Source organism: Chaetodon trifascialis, chromosome 6 (assembly GCF_039877785.1).
Source record: "Chaetodon trifascialis isolate fChaTrf1 chromosome 6, fChaTrf1.hap1, whole genome shotgun sequence".
NCBI classification, from domain to species: Eukaryota; Metazoa; Chordata; class Actinopteri; order Chaetodontiformes; family Chaetodontidae; genus Chaetodon; species Chaetodon trifascialis.
This window is the reverse complement of record NC_092061.1, coordinates 11,690,765-11,707,868: the sequence shown is the minus strand read 5'-3', so window position 1 is coordinate 11,707,868 and position 17,104 is coordinate 11,690,765. Positions and strand designations below refer to the sequence as shown.

The 17,104-nt window shown below is 42.8% G+C and overlaps 2 protein-coding genes across 2 annotated transcripts; one reads left to right on the top strand and one right to left on the bottom strand.

Moving 5' to 3' along the window:
• Positions 1-5,130: 5,130 nt before the first annotated feature.
• tspan36 (tetraspanin 36) lies at positions 5,131-12,324 on the bottom strand. Its single transcript, XM_070964265.1, has 7 exons — positions 12,028-12,324; positions 8,824-9,015; positions 8,605-8,679; positions 8,398-8,493; positions 7,156-7,308; positions 6,816-6,899; positions 5,131-6,183 (listed from the first exon to the last, which is right to left on the bottom strand). The coding sequence occupies exons 1-7, from the start codon at positions 12,085-12,087 to the stop codon at positions 6,103-6,105; spliced, it is 741 nt and encodes a 246-aa protein (XP_070820366.1). The 5' UTR covers positions 12,088-12,324; the 3' UTR covers positions 5,131-6,102.
• Positions 12,325-14,935: 2,611 nt separating this feature from the next.
• Positions 14,936-15,743, top strand: LOC139332549 (protamine-like protein). Its single transcript, XM_070964573.1, has one exon. The coding sequence runs from the start codon at positions 14,997-14,999 to the stop codon at positions 15,555-15,557; it is 561 nt and encodes a 186-aa protein (XP_070820674.1). The 5' UTR covers positions 14,936-14,996; the 3' UTR covers positions 15,558-15,743.
• The last annotated feature ends 1,361 nt before the right edge of the window (positions 15,744-17,104 follow it).

The following is a 17,104-nucleotide window of genomic DNA, read 5'->3' as shown; positions in this document are numbered from 1 at the left end:
GGGTGATCCGCCGAGATGAGATAAGCCAGAGGCGGCTGCTATAGAGCCGCTTACTGTGGGCGACTGTCCGCTCTCTGTCCGCGCTTCAGAGGAGTGATCCGAGAGAGGGAGGAGAGGAGAGATCACCCCGATCCAGATACATCTACGAGACCTGAGCGGCTTCACACACACTCACGCACTGCACCATGGATGATTAATACTCTCTCTCTCTCTCTCTCTCTCTCTCTCTCTCTCTCTCTCTCTCTCTCTCTCTCTCTCTCTCTCTCTCTCTCGCTCTCTCTCTCTCTCTCGGAGGACTCCCAGCAGCCACCCTGACCTCACTTCAACCTGGGTCGGTTCTGCAGGAGTGCTGTACCTACTGGTCTCCAAAGCAGCCCAAGCCAGACTTCATCTTATTCCACCTTGATTATTACCTGACCCTGACATGAGCAAGATATGTGTGTTTGAGTGTGTTTCCCCAGAGAGGACACAGGAGTGCAACTCTTTGTTCATAGTGAATGAATATTTTGTACAGCAGCAAGGATGTCACCGCCTGTCAAGGACCCCCAAGGAGAAATAATGGTTTGTTCAAGTACAAGAGATGTGGAGAAAGTCGACAGTGCAGGGAGATACAGTCATATAGGGGTGAAACTGAAATGTGTAAGCTTGTATGAGCATGTCATCTCTGTGGATGTGGAGATGCCATGCTTATACTTGAAACAGGAGCTTGATCTTGCTGGAAAATGGAAATTTATGCAGCACTTTTTCCATCAACATAAAAAGAAAATGAGAGAAGCTATTCTTATTTGTTGTGTGATATTATTTTTAGTCTAGTCTATCTGACTTTATTGCTCAAACCCCTGTTTGAAAGTCTCTTACAGACAGCAGTTACATCTCTGACCCAGTCAGTTCTGATGTGCTGTTATTCCACCAAACGCCATTAATGAAATTAACTTTTTTCAGGTCGATGCTCATTACAAACAAGATAACAAAGAGTGGAGACAAAACAGTGCATAATTGTGACAGTGAAGGAAAAATCTGCTGTAACAGTTTGATTAACAAATTATGCTCTGAGAGTGATTTTGTAACGAAGGGTTTCAGCTCAGTTTGTGATTTCTTACTGTTCCCTAAACTGCTATTGAGAAAAACTCCAAAAAAACTGCATGAACTTGATGCACTGTGTGGGCTGTTGGCCCTTGTGAAGATGGAGAGAGCAGGAGTGGAGGAGCAGCAAGTTTCTGCGATGTCTGCGATGTCTTATGGCTGTATTGTATAATAGTCTGTTGACTTACAAACTCCCATAGCCTGTGGTTAGTGGAGAGTTCTTATGAGAGTCAGCTCAGTGAGAGAAGGAGAAAGAAAGTGGAGATAGGTCATGGTGAATGGAATAATGATTATACAGAGGTGCTGGAGGATTAACAGAGATAGAACAGTCACCCAGTGTAATCAAGCCGGTGTAAAGAGAGCAGTAGAGGAGAGTCTGGATTTTATGTGATATTTCTGTTTGATTAAATGACAGAAGTGAAAATGGAATCCGCAGCACCCCATGACCCCGAGAGTACAGTGTTAAAGACACATCTCTCTTATCTCTCACCAACCTGGAGAACTCACTCTGTTTTTACATCATTTCATCACCCTTTTGGTTGAATTTTACAGGTGTGCTGCAGAAATCTGCTGAATAATCTGCTTAATGCCATCCATTAGATGATGGGTCAGTGGTTGCATTGTGATTACGGAGGGGGAGGTTGTAGTTAGAGAGCTGGTGCTGTTGGAAATCTGAAAGCGACAGAGAAATGTTCACCCCTTCCCCAACAACAAGCGTGGAAGTGCTGTATGACAGACCTGAGGAGGAGCCTTTAGCTTTACATCTTTCAGGTGTGCATCTGCTCCTTCTCCTGTGCGGCGGCGAGATAAGACGGGGTTACAGATGGAATGTCGGGAAGAGGAAATTGTCAAATATTTTTGTTGCTTCTGCGTCAGAGCAAGGCCTGTTTCCAGATCTTTGTATAAAATGCGAGCTGTCAGAAAGACCATTTTGGGATAAAAGATAAAATCTTTTTTTTTCTCTTTCAAGATTGCTCACATGGCTTAGCATCAACATATCACTGCTGACCCTCAGCCAGTCTCCAGTCTCATGTCAGCATTATCAGTGCAGTTTATCTACAATCACAGACATTTCCTGGTGTTTCCTGTGTGTGTTTTTGTTTTACCGCACTGACACAGATAGATCACAACCTGCCGTTATTTACAACAGAAAATAAGCAGAAAATAGAAGTGTGCTCAGGTACACCAGCTGTAATAAACTACTGTTATCATTTTAGAGCCTTTTGGGACAACTGTGATTTAGATTCCCAAAACTGTCTCCAGGGCAGGAGTAACAGGTTATTTTAAAAGTCCCTCAAACGCTGTAGCTGGAGGTAAAGTGGGAGTCACAGGCAACTCAAGGTTAGCCAAAAACTAACCTATAAAATCACTGGCATTCACTTGTAAATAACAGTGCTCACAAGAAACACCAAGAGAGAGAAAGAAGAACACAAGTAGAGAAAAAGAAAAGAGGAGGGATCAGGAAGGAAAGTTAAGGAAAAGAAACAGACAAGCAGTCAGGGCACTTGAACATCTCTTGTGAAGGATTAAGCTTAGAAAATTATAGATAATGCGGATTATACTATGATACGGCTGCTGCTCATTTAATTCTTCTGAGTCTTTGTTCTCTGTGTCTGTTTCTGTTCCTCTTCTGTATTTCTGCCCCCTCTAATTAACACTGATAGCATCTGACAAATGGAGACATCACAGTGTCGGTGGTGGGTGGCTGTTTACGGCAAAACACACACACGCACGCACGCAAGCACGCCAAACGCACACACACAGGCATGTATGTTGTCACAGCACCTGCTCCTGGTCTTGACAGTGTGTGTTATTATTCATTTTTCTGTCCTGAGAAGAAAGCTGAAAGGAAGAAATTCCAAGTGATAATTCCTTATTTGTTTGTATTGTTGTGTCGTGAAAAGCTGAAAAAGTCCCTTTTTTTTCTTATATATGAACAGATAGGGAAACAAAACAAATCCAGGAAATGCATTTAGGATTATAAATGTTACATGACTCATTAAGGAACTGACTTGACAAGAGTCCTTGGATCTCTACTCAAACACAGACATGTCCTGCCTGCCCGTCTGTCGATCTGCCTTCAGCACAGACTGAGCAGCAGTATAGTGTGTGTCCTCCTCAGGTTACCTGCCTCCAACAGAACCCCGGCTAAGTAGGGAAGGAAATAAATAAATTAGAGGTCAGGCTGAAATTTCCCTGTGACAACATCTGGCTTAGTCAGTGCGCTTGGTGTGTGTGAATGTTTTTTCCAGAGAGGGGATGGCCCGAAGAGGAGACAGATGAGGGCTCATCTGTAGGTGTGCAAGGATAACTCATGAGGGAATAGAAATGCTACAACAGCAATTCATATGCACAATCAGCTCTCACAGCCCACTGAATTCAAGACTCTTCAGTTCTTTGTTTTCACCTTTGATTTGACAGAAAGTGAAGGCAGAGCACAGCGGTGTGTTATTACATCCAATATTTAAAGGTGCAGTCCCTTGATTTTCAGTTCAGTGACTCATCACGAGGGCTGCATTGCAAACTGCAAACTTTTTTTTTTACCTTTAGGTAAAAGCAAAAAATAAATAAAAGAGCAAACAAACAAAAACAAGGAATGAAAAAATCCAAATAGTGCAGGATTCTTGCATGATGAAATGAATTAGCTCACTGATTCAATTCACATAAGAGCCATCGTCATGTCTGTGGTGGGATTCCTCAATTTTTATTTATTTCATCTAAACCCCCAAGTAAGCCTTCGCCTCGCTGGCCTGTATCAAGCAACCTGCCAATGTTTCAGAACAGGAAACCTATAAATATCTTGGTTTCTGTTCTTGCATAATATACTGATAATTTCTATCCAAAGACAGCTGCTCTGTTCAGATTGATCTGTATTATTCACAGTACACAGCGTTACTGAGAAAGAGCATTATCTACCCTGCTGCACCACCTGATACCAAGGGTTAACAGAAACTACAGAGCAGGGAAAGTTGAGAAAAACAAGGGCACAGAACAGAAAACAGATGGGTGGTCTTGGTAGGAGATAGAGATGCAAATGCACCTACAATGCAAAACACAAACAGGTAGAGAAAGATGCATGTCAAGAGAGAAAAGGTGAGCTGAGAAACAGACGTGAGCATATCGAGATTAACAGACAGGAGAGTGAAAGAGAGACGGGAGGAACAGACAGTTTGAGGAAGGAGGGAAGAAAAGGGGGCTCGGAGCCGACAAGGTTATCTAGCCATGCGTGCGCCAACAGTTCTCTCTGAAAAGGACCGTCCTGTCTAAATGTCAACACAGCCTGGAGCAGTGAGGATATGCCCTGAATAAGATATGCAGTCAAGAGATATGAGAGGGACACAAAATGAGACAGGGCAGCAGGGTCATTTACATCAGCGCATGTCAGTAACACAGCGGTGCACACAGAGGGACGGAGGGGAGGGGGGGGGGTTAACTGAAACAAAGTAATAAGTGATTGCTGCAGTGTCACTTTAAGCTCGAACTTATCTTATTCATCATTATATTTAAACCATCTTTTTTATGCAATTCCAACAACTGCATGACAAAATATGAACATATATCTTCTCCTACCCCTACAGAGAGTACACATTAGGTGCTATTGGGCCCCTTCACCACCTCAGTTGCTGGTTTAGACTTTAAACACTGAGCATGTTCTCTAACGCCACCTGCAGGATGTTTCTTCTTACTGCACCCACATGTTCAACAGTGACAAACATGATTAAGTGTTGCAGTTGTTGCTCATGTTTTCCATGTACTAGCAAAAGGAGAGAGAATGCATTTGGTACAAAGCTGATTTTAATTTAAAGAGGTCAAAGGATCAGTTAAATTTGAATGATGTTAATGGTTGAAATCAGCTCGATCTAAAGCCTCAACAATCCCTTCATATGTGCTCCATGTCGACTACGACGCCCCTGGACATGAGTCTATATTTTCATTTATCGTTTTGAACACTGGCAAGGTTTATGTAAGGTGAACACTGCTATCTTCTGTATGTGTGGCCCTAAAGGCCTCTTTATCAGCAGAGTCACGAGTTAAGAGAGAGAGCGATAACCAGCATGTGTGACGTTTAATGTCATGCCCTGAATGTACATCTGCAACACTGGTCTGCTGGAAAATAACCATTTCTGCAACATTAAAAAAATGTTGAAAAACACAAAGAACACAGAGGACAAAGGAATACAATCAGGTGATGTAGATGCACCAAACTCCAAAGTATTGGGAAATATTCACCTGTTTAATTTAGAAACATAATAAACACAACCAAAGTGAAGCAGTTAACTGACCATTACACTTTATATATGTATACATACATCTATCTCAATAAGGCATTAAATTGCAACCCTTGTGTTCAAAATCACAAAAAGCTTAAAATATAGCTCGAACTCCTTCATTATCGAACATTCCAAAGAATATTTTCTACACGAGAGTGAGAAGGTTTTGGCAAGATTTCACCTAAAAGTCCAGCTTAGTTTTCTCCTCTGTCACCCTGTCTCTCCTGCGATGAGATGGCAGCTGCACCAGGTTGACAGTCAGCATTAGAAACTACAGGATGCTTTTGAGAGCAAACAGAATCCAACAGGGATTGACATTTTATATGAATTACTTTCAAAATGGTATTTTGGGCTATTGTCACATGTGTGTTATCCCAAAGGAAGGCCATAGGCGGGCTGAAAAAGTACAGAAACCTGAGGCAACCACACAGAAACTTTACCATAAAAATCCCCAAAGAGGGAAATTTAGTCAACAACTCAAAACTGAAAGCAATGTCCATATTAAGCAAAATGATTTAAGTCAGAGGAACATTTGTGCTGATTTCTTCTATGGAGGAAAGCTGTGTATGACCCACTTCAGACTGAGACAAGGTTTGCCACACGTGTATACTTTATGTATCATTATTTGAAATAAAACTTAAGCTTTGAGCAGTGATTGGCCTGGACACTGCTGTGCACTGCTGAGTGAAGTGGTCGGCAAACCTCGTCGAGTAAAATGAGGAGGTGGTGGGTGGTTGCAGGAGGTGATTCAGGCATAGAGAGGCTGGTAGCCACTCCTCCGACTTCCGCTTTTACAGGTGATGACACACACACTCAGCATCCCAAAGAACTGCGACAGGAAAGATGAATCAGATATAAACAGCTGGAGCTTCACATGTTCACAGGACAAGCTCAAGTAATTTCATGGCTATAAATGAACAGGTTATTCTTCCATTTGTTCCATGTCTGATTCTGACTGTCCTCAGCCTCCGTGGAAGAACAACAAGTGGTCTGCCGGACAATCAGGAGGACATTCCAGTCAGATCATTTTTCCTTCATAAGGCCGTCTGAGTTCAGCTTTTTGAGGAAGCTCACTTTGAAAAGCAGAACTGAATCCAAATCAAGTGTATAAACGCTGAAATGGCTGTCAGGGTCTGTTTCTGCTTCAAGGAGCAGCCATGAACAGAGCCATTGTACTTTTACATGAGTAGATCTGAAGACAGTCATGTTCTATTAGGGTACAGTATACAGTATATACAGCAACTTGGTTTTCCGCTCCCTGAAGAGCCATATCACACACGTGGCGCTAGGTTAGGAAATCCATGCAGTCAGGAGGTAGAGCATGGCACACAAAGGAGTATAATATGTAGTCTGCTTCTCCAAAAAGGTACACCATCTGTTGCGCTGACTGATGTGCGCTTCACTGCACTGAGAGCAGGACGTTCTTACCAAAGCTGCTCAACTGCATGTGACCATTCTTACCTTGATGATGGCGAAGCCCAGAATGACCAGCATGGCGTAACTCAACACGCCCTGTAGGAGGCTGTTCAGCTTGGGCTCACAACCCTAAAACACATGAACACAAGTACAGTCAGTGCGCACGCTGCACATGCACGTTGGAAAGGTCTGCTCTTGCTTTATTGCCTCAGAGGTGGGAGATAATTTGATTTTGCAGACTTAATTCACTTAATTTCATTCGGTGTAAACTAGCTCCTGCTTCACAGTCTTCTCCAAGCAGCCGTTTTAGAAGCGGTAAAAAACACAAGAGGAAATATCAAATACACAGTGTTAAAGGAGCAGAGTGTGCTTCTATATGATTTACCTCTTGGTTAAGCAGGTCCAGCCGATCCAGTCTGCCAGTGCACTCTGTGCTGGTGGTGTTTTTACAGCAGGACTGAGGCACTGTGTTGTTGTGGCTGGTAAACCAGGTAGTGTTGGACCAGCTGGTGTAGTTTCGGACACCACAGCAATGCAGCTGCACGAGACAAAGAGGGAACAGACAGGCGTTAATACAGAACCCAAGAGCAGTCCAACAAATACATACGACAGTGAGAAAGAGATATTATAAATGGAAAAGAGTGAAAGAGAGAAAAGGAAAGAGTGACACCATGCAGGGTTCATACAGCTTTTAAAGAGTAAAACTCAAACACTTCTCAAGCACCTTCAAGGTACCAAAACTTTCCACCCTGTCAAAGTTCCTTTACACCCACAGCTATCAATGTGCTGTACATTATCACTTCCTTTATTCTACCAGCTGTTTCAATTAACCTCGATCATGATTATTTGATGCTTGCTAATTTTGACAGCAGGAAGCCAACAAACAAGTCGACAAGAGGATCATTTCACTTCAAATATTAAAAGATTTTTGGTTTACATAAGTGAGTTTGCTTCTTAAGTATAGATGAAACACCAGATTCAAGCATTTTTCAAGGAGTGTATTCAAATTCAAGTATATTTCAGTTAAGTTCAAATTAAGCATTTTCCAAAGGAGACCATATTGTTAACATGTGAAAGTGAGTGAGTTAGAGCACCGAGGTTATTTAGGGATACTGCATGCTCTCAATCCACCGACTGAAATGAGCAATTTCCTGAATGACTTTTAACAGATGCAAAGGTGTGAATTTGGAGCATTTAGAGCATGTGGGTGGAAAATACTACATTTTTGGGGGGGGTTTGTTGCCCATATTGTTGAAGACTTTTCTCTCAGGTTATTTTAGCTGTGCTACTAATACCTCAATATCAGTACAGGCCAGCATAAGCAATGTACCATCACAATCATATGGGTTCTGTCTACTCAGTATCATTTATTGTCTGCATCTGCCCAGTTATCCACAGGAAAACCAAGAAAACATACAGAATACTGTGTTTTTAGCAGTTGCTGTTTTAGGGGGCTTCTTTTTTTTCTTCTTTAAAGGGCAAAGGAGAGAAAGAGAAATTGTGGACTGAACAGAAAGTACAAGAGAGGGAAATGAAAGTGAGCAAGGGGGAGACCATGGAGGCCAAGCAGAAGATGCAGAAGAGAATGAAAGTACAAGACAGAGCTGCAGTGGAATATAACGCCAACCTGACTCTGCAGGTAGTCCACAGCTGAGGTCTCAGGGCCCTGTCCATCGTACTTTGAGAAGACGTCATTCATGGAGCGCTCCAGGTCTCCGTTTATCTGGACAGATGCAAAGAAAGAAAAGCAACATTGATTGAGCGTTTAATGTCTAATACAGTTTACTGTCAGCAGCGAACATTGTGCGACAGAGGACATGTAGCCGTGACCCACCTTGTTTTGGTAGATGAAGCTAAATACCAAAGCAGCCACTTCAGCCGCAAAGATCACCATGATAATCAGAAAGAACTGCAGGGAAAAGAAAATGAGACGCCGTGAGGAAATTAAGCGAGGGAAATAGAAGTGAAAGAGAGCGAGAGGACAAACAAAAGTGAAGGGAATACAAAGACGAAACACAATAAAATAACTAACGATGTAACTGAAAATGCTTACAAAGCTAAGGCCGACTTTGGACTCCCGGATTGTGGCGCAGCATCCCACCAGTCCAAAAATGAACATCACCACGCTGACGCCGATGATGATGGCAGCCGGGACCAGTGTGTACTTGTCCTGAATGAAGCTGTCAAAGTCCTTATAGCTCCTGATCACGTAGGCACCGACGTAGGCCAACGCCGTTCCTGCAGCCTGCAGGGAAGAGAAAAAAATCAACATGTGGCACGTCAAAATGGCAGCTCACAACTGACAAGTTTGCAATACAGTTTAGGGTAAGATGCAGTCAGTATTTCAGTATTAAAAGAAATTATAGTTTATAGTTTAGATTACCATTCAACAACCATATATATAGCTAATATTCTGGCAATAAAGACAAAAATAAGCATCCAGTGCAATGGGCACTATTGAACTGTGTACATATGTATCCGCTGATGTTTTTTAATTACAGATCATTCTGTAAAAAAAACTCAAAGTACACAGCTAATAGCCAAATTAAGGCACACTCTCCTAATTTAGACAATTTCCACTGCAGTTGTTTTAAGTCTGTGCAAAAAGAGTCAACAGTCATTAAGTAAAGGATCATTGAACTTTTCAAACCTCAGCATACTCAGACTTTGCCCGAAACAAAGCACAGTACGGCAGAAATGAACAGAAAATAAGAGGAAAGAGCTGAACTCTGACATTAGCCAGTGTGGTCCTGTTCTTCAACAGGACATATTGTAGGTATAAACGACAGGAGAGGTAATAACATATGATAGTCTATCTTGAGTTATGAATACCATCAAACATAAAGAGAACAAGCTGCTTGGTAAATCCCTGTTAGATAAAGCACAAACAGAATTTTCTCCTTTGATTATCTGCTGTGATCTCATGTGATGAATACAGGCGGTGAAGGTCACTGACAGTCTGTCAGATGTGGATTTGGCATTAAGCCACACCATCATCACGACTTTTCTGCGAGTCATGCTTCAGTAATGAGCTCACCGATCATAAGACCGCATGTATATGGGCCAATGTTTGTATGTACACTGTAGAGTACAGTGACTGTTGTGTGATCAGGTCTACCCCCCCCCCCCCCCCCCCCAGAAATCTATAGTCAAGCCTAAAGAAACTTCAATAACAGAGGCAACAATTATGAAAACAATGACTCTAAAGTATTGATCTCATTGTCATCAGACCTGACTTCCCTTTGCCCTTTGAAACTCGCTGTGTCAGAGTGGATTCAAACTCCGGTGTGTGATAAAAGAATAAAAGAAGACTGTTTGTGTGGGTGTGGGGGGAGAGAAAGGAAAGCAAACACTGAGTGACGAAAGCTCCACTTACACTTCAGAAGCTAAACTGCACATTAGTTTCCACTCTAATATGGCTGCTTGTGTTAATATGAAAATATGTGATCAGCTAAACGGCACTACATACTTCCCAAAAAAAAAAAAAAAATCCCCCACTTCTAGTGTCACTATCAGTTTTACTTCCCCTGTAATGAGGTGTGTTATAGATTGTGCGCTCGGTTCGTTCATATGCGAACAAACATTCATCCTGCACTTTAGCCTCATGACTCATTTCTCTTAATCACACCGCAGTCACGAGATCCCTGTGGGGTAGTTGCTGCCCCCCCCAGCCTCCATCTCTCACCCCTAATCTTTCCAGAAACTCTGATCTTGTGCCTCAGAAGCAGCACAAAGAGGCTTACACAACATATAGAGCCCATGCACGGTGCCACCTCTCTGGAATGTGAGAAGGCCATGTTTCTTGATCCGTGGGGCTGATTTCAGTGGGCCCCTGCAGGAGAAACGTACTCGTGCTGCGTCTTAGACTGTGTGTGCATGTGCCTCCAGATATTCAGAACACATTAACCTTTTAAGCTTCTAATTTTCCCCTGAAATCACCTAATTTGTTTAGACAAAATAAAGAAAACACCATGTTTTATCGTATCGTTCTAATCCAGTGGATCATTTCAGTCACGTTCTCACAAGGTTCTGGAACTTCACAAGTCTTTCAATGAACTTTTGTGGCTTTTTACAGATGTTTAAGTGCATAATATGATTTCATAAAGGCAGGCTTTAAATGAAAAATCAATATTCTGATTGATTTTTTTCCTCAAGACACCTCTCCCACGCCCAAACTACAGATAATGTGGTTCAAAATGGGCACGTTCTCATTGTTTAAAGCAGCACAGTCTCTCCATGTCCTAAAGAGGATATGTCAGGACATTCAAAGTGGGGACATCCCGACTGTATCTAGCAGAATCTAACTGTCATTTAAGAGTCCTGCTTCGGTGACTCAGAGGGAAAAAAACAAACATGGATGCTCATCATTATATCCTAATACATGGACTTGTTCAGTTTAGCTTGGCAGACTACATTTAACTGCTTTGCAGCTAGAACCCTGTGATGTATGTGACAGCCTTTTTGCCATAAGATAGGGGTGTGTCAGGTGAGGAAAAACAAGACGGAATGCAATCCAACCTGCACGCATCAAAGTGATCAAACACACTCATATTTAGAGACCAGGAAAACTCGTGTGAAACAAACAGAGAGACAGACGGAGCACTAGATTGGGAATAAGATGGAGGACAAGGAAGTTAATTTGAATTCAAGGGATAGACCATGCCTGTTTTCTCTTGCAAAATACACACACGCACAGGCCAGTTCTGTCTCTCACAGTAATCACATTTCACAGTCATCAGCCACAGACACGCAGAAACGGATCCTCTGAGCCCATTTTTCCCTGAAAGAGACAGCGCACAGCTGACAACTGGTCGCCTGATATGAACTGTGGTCAAATGAGCCAATGTTGAAACTGGCTGACGGCCAAATGTTACAGCAAAATCAGGTGAATCAGCGCTCCACTGAACTCAGAGGGACTGAAACTCATATGACTGGGAAATATTACTCGCAGCCTTTCTGGAATTTATTTATTTATTTATTTATTTATTTTAATAATGAACGACGCATATTTGCGCTGTGTTATGGCACAGTGGAAATGAGGAAGTACAGTACAGCGATGGCGACTGTGCTGGCTGGAAAACTAGGGCAGGCTGCCAAGATGTTTATCAAGTCACAACTGTGATTTAAACACACAACAGGTTACAAAATAATAACAAACAGCGACGCTTCTCAGAGAAAAAGGCTGTTCACTCCATCCTAGAGCGCCGTCAGCTTGAACTCAAATCTCTGCAGGTGGAGAAATATCACCGCCACTTACCCAAAACACCAGGCTGAGGAAGAGGAGGATGGTCTTGGAGGTGAATATTCCGCAGTCCATGCTGTCGGAGGGAGCTGAAGAGACCGAAGGAGGCCTGTGAAGTTGCTGCAGTCCGGTTTATATCGCGCACAGCGCCGAGCTGCTGTCTGTTCCTGCTGCTTTGGTCACAAGTTCTCTCAATCTGTCTGTCTGACTGCAGTGACTGTGATCACATGGTCACATGCTTCGGGGAGGAGAGTGATGGAAAACAGGTTTGTGCTGCCCTGCAGCTCCTCTCACCCCCCAACGGTGGGAAGCAACGTCACATTACGCACCACTCCTCAAAAGCGTAAAGGATGATACAAAGACTTTAATGGTGGAAGTAAAAGATAAGATATTTCATTGTGGTTTGAGTAGTTTAGGTGACTATATTTAATACTGAGGAATGATCACGCTTTTTTATCGATTTAGCATGCCTTAGGGTCCACTTTCATTTGAAATTTGAAATTTATTTGGTTAGTTATTGATTATTTGGTTGGCGTTTCTCTCTCTCTCTCTCTCTCTCTCTCACACACTCTCTCTCACACACACACACACACACACACACACACACACACACACACACACACACACACACACACACACACACACACACACACACACACACACACACACACACACACACAGTCATATATATATTACAAATTGAAGTTATTCATGAAGCAGCAAAAACATACCACATATCTACTTTATCTGCGCACTTATCGACCACATGATCGAGCACTGACGAGGCCATCAAAACGGTCCCCTCAGGGAACTATCATTGTCAGAGGAGGGGACTCCCCTCCACTGCTCCTCAGCACCTAAAACTGAGAATAATCTGACACACAAAAAAGTATAATCTGATACAAAAAGAGACTTCTGTGGGAATTTAGAGCTACAACACAGTGGACGTATTAACACTGTTTCAGCAGTGAGTCGCAGTGGCAGTGCTCGGCTGAATACTGGTGGTTTATTCTGACACGTTTAAGTTCAACGCTACGGAAGTTTGAGGAGGTAACAACAAGCGACTCTCGGTGGCTCTTCTGACCAAGACACAGATAAACAGCACATAATGTAAAAGGAGTCACTTATATAACATTGCATGTGCAGATGTAGACTCCAGCACCATGAAACAGTGACTCTTTACTCAAGGACGTCAATGTTTTGTCTTGATTATGGGAGCAACATGTCAGTGAAGAAGCTCAAATCCAAACTGTGTTCACTGCAGTGTTAAGGAAGGCGAAAGGGCGTGTGTTCGTTAAGGTGTTTTTCTCTTTTGAGATTATCACAGCTTTATCTGTCTGATGGATGTTTGCTTCCTTCTGTTCTCCCCTGCAGCCGTGCGTTACCGTGGACTCACCGCTCATCCACAGAGAAAACACTGCAGATACTTTGAATGGGTGCCAAACACTCAAGACACTTTAAAACTTAGTCTACATGAGAGGGCAAGTGCATTTTTATTGGAACTAACTTCACGCACTCTGTTGTAATATGCTCTCTGTGTGTGCGCGCGCTTGTTCAGACGTGTGTAACACGAGGCGGCGCTATCAGTGCGCGACAGACGGCAGCACTACATTTGCCAGTCATCTCTCACACACACAAACACTCATTTTTTCTCAGGGAAGGCGCGAAAGAGAGTCAGACATGATTAAAAAAAACACACAAAAAACAATAATTTAAATTATTAATCTGTGTCAATATACCTGTAATTTGGTCAAAATAAAATTACAGATGCACAAACATGTGACAGGACACAAAATAGTTAACAATACTCGAAGTAAATACAATAATAGTACTTCATCTTTGAACTCTGACTGATTTCACATGTCTCCTAATAACCTTCTGTACCCATGCATTAGACCATATACTGTGCTGTTGATCTATCAAATGCTCTGCAGAGTGCAGAAAGTTAGATGAAAGCTCATTACTGAAGCATTCAGTGAAATATGATGCCACTTTCTTTAATTAATAGGTTTACATGCAGAAGACAACACGTTTTTATGGCATAATTTCCTGCAATACGATTAAACCAGTTGTCAAACCATAGACCGACACTTTAATAACAAATAAAACGATTGTAAATATACATATGTGTATAATAAAGTGCACAAATCCATCACTGGTCATTTTAGTTAGAGTAAAAAAGACCCGGGATATTAATCTTGAATCTTGAATTCGTTTCTCTGGCCGCCCCACCTTACGGCCTGATAACTAATTCTGGCTGAGGTCCATCTCCCGCCACACAGAGGAGACATACAGCCTCCAGTAATTTTTTCACTAAGATATATAACATATAATGATATAAAACTAGCATTTTCTCATATTAAACTATTTTCTCCTCACACTTCTCATGGAAACTAACCTGCATCCGTGTCTCAGGAATCTCTGTTCAGGTCACACTACGGTGGGTCTGCAAGGCAGCTGTGTTTCTTTGGTCATCTTTAAATGAATTTAATTAGCAAAAACGGCAGAAATTAAACTACATTTTGGAGCCAGTACATCAACCTTATTGCTATTTAAACCTTTTTACTTATTAAAGTCTGTAGATGATTGATTTGAGGATGTTACTTTGTTAAAATGTTCAAAATACGCGTCTCGAATTACACCTTGCAACCGCCAGCTATGTGATTACGCACAATAAACATTAACATATTTTATGAAATCCCTCAATAAAAATACAGAAATAGAGAGCTGAGATTATGCTGATTCTTACAATATAGTTTTAATCTGGAGTTCTAAGACTTTACGCAGGGATTTTACGGAATAATCCAGCTGGAGAAAACACAAAGTTCATCAAGTTTGAGAGGAGAGAAGAAGCGCGCAGTGGCAGCGAGGCTGACTCTACACGGTTCTCATCGTGTCTTTATAAAACCTGAAGATGTCAGGAGGGCCCACAGAGATAACACTCTAACACACTCTCACTCGATACGAACAAAAAGGCCATTACAATGTCTTCTGCTGCTATTGCTTTGCCCTCGGCGACTCCGGCCAAATCTCCCAAAAAGAGATCCAGGACTCAGAGGAGGACAGGCACCGCAGTGTCAGACCTGATACTGAAAGCCGTGTCATCATCCACGGAGCGCGGCGGCATGTCCCTGGCAGCCCTGAAGAAGGCTTTGAAGTCCGGGGGATACGACGTGGTGAAGAACAGAGCCAGAATCGTCCTCGCCATCAGGCGCTTGGTGGCCAACAAATCACTGACCCAAGTCAAGGGCACAGGGGCCTCGGGCTCCTTCAAGGTGAACAAGAAGCCACCCACACCTCGAAAGAAGAAGGCCGTAAAAAAGAAGCCAAAAGCCAAAAAGGTGAAGAGGACCAGAGCCAAGAAAGCAGCCGGAGGTGCCACTCCAGCAGCCAAGAAGTCACCTAAGAAAAAGAGGAAGACAAAGAGTCCTAAGAAAGCCAAAAGGCCTGCTGCGGCCAAGAAGTCCAAGAAGCCCAGGAGTCCTAAGAAGGTCAAGCGCAGGGTCACCAAGTCTACCAGGACCAGAGCTGCTCCTAAGAAGTGAATCCTCATAATGGACGCTGACTGCTGACCAAACACCTCTGGTGGCTTTGAACATATGTGTGGACTGAACCTCCTGAACCTGAGTTTGCTTTAGCTATTTTTCAGTTACTCTCTCAAAGAAAACACTGAACCTGCTGTTTTTACTCCCCTTCCCTGCCACCATCTGCCGTGGTCTGTAAAGACTTGAATTGCTAGAAATAATAAACCTATTTTAATTTGTAGAGCGTGTCGTATGCTTTTCATTTCAGTTTTGAACAAAACAAAAAGACCTATGACACAAAATTTTATGTGTTCTTTATGCAAGAACTCTGCATAAGAACATAGCCTGCTGTAGACAGCATTAAACTGAGGAGGCACCTCATCGAGCCTTTAAATCTGTCAGGTATGCATCTTTAAATTTCCGACGATGTACATTATTGACTATATTTACTGTCCGCCATATTATTTGAGTGGCCGAATTTTGACGTGTTATTCTATTAGAAATTTTATATAGTGCCCTCAGAAACCCCATAGTGCAATTTTATAGATGTGACAACGACCGCTGTGTCTCTGCAGCTTCCAGTCATGACACAAAATCATGATCATTAGTTAGTGTCCGAAATCTGAACGTAGTGCTCACTACTGAGTGGACTACGGATTGTCCATTATAGGGTTGTAGTGACTGGGTGAACAAGGGGACGATTTCGGACCCTGTCTTGATCTGCTGGATTCACAGTGACGCCGGAGAACAGTCGAGAGCGCGCTACATTTTCTAGTGGCGCCATTACGCACCGTTACGCACGGGAACCAGAGCGTCCAGCACTGTGTACTCACACATTTTAACACTGAAAAGTTTGCCGTGAAGTGACGGGCACAAACAGCTATCGTGGTGCCTGAATATAACGTGTTCATGGTGCCCTTAAAGAGATACTGTCACACATTGCCAGCAGTATAACCTTTGTCGCGAGCAAAGAGGTACCAAGAGTTTATTGAAATGTAACCTGGATTGGAAACCCTGTACTGCAGCGTGTAAAGTTTTGGTTGTTTGCACAGATCTCGGCAGAATAGTGGGTTGAACCAGGCTGGTCGTTACACAGCAGCTGATGACTCTCGCCAGCTGTGTGCAAAACGCAGCTGATCGTCACTGACAGCAGTGAGACTGGTCGGGCGTGTCAAGCTGTGTTCGTTGGTGTTTCTCTTATCTCCAGCAGACAAAACACACGGCGGGGACTCACCACGGATGAAGCGATAGTTATGCCAGGCTGAGGAGCACAGGCATGCCATCCTCATCCGAGAGTACAATGACATTTAGACCGCAGACGAAATAGTTTGAGTGAGTTTAGCATGAAAAAAAAGGTGAATAAAGCGATACGCACATATATTCATATAAAATTTAGAGCCTGTGTATATTGTACGCTGAAGTAGCGAGGTCTTAAACCCCTGAAGTGACAGCGTTTTCTTCAGAATGTGGTGACTCGCAAAGCCGTGGAGTTCATCATCTGTGTGGTTGCGTGTTGCCCCCTACCGGCAAGATTCTGTAATAATTAATTCACTGGACTGTGAGGCAAG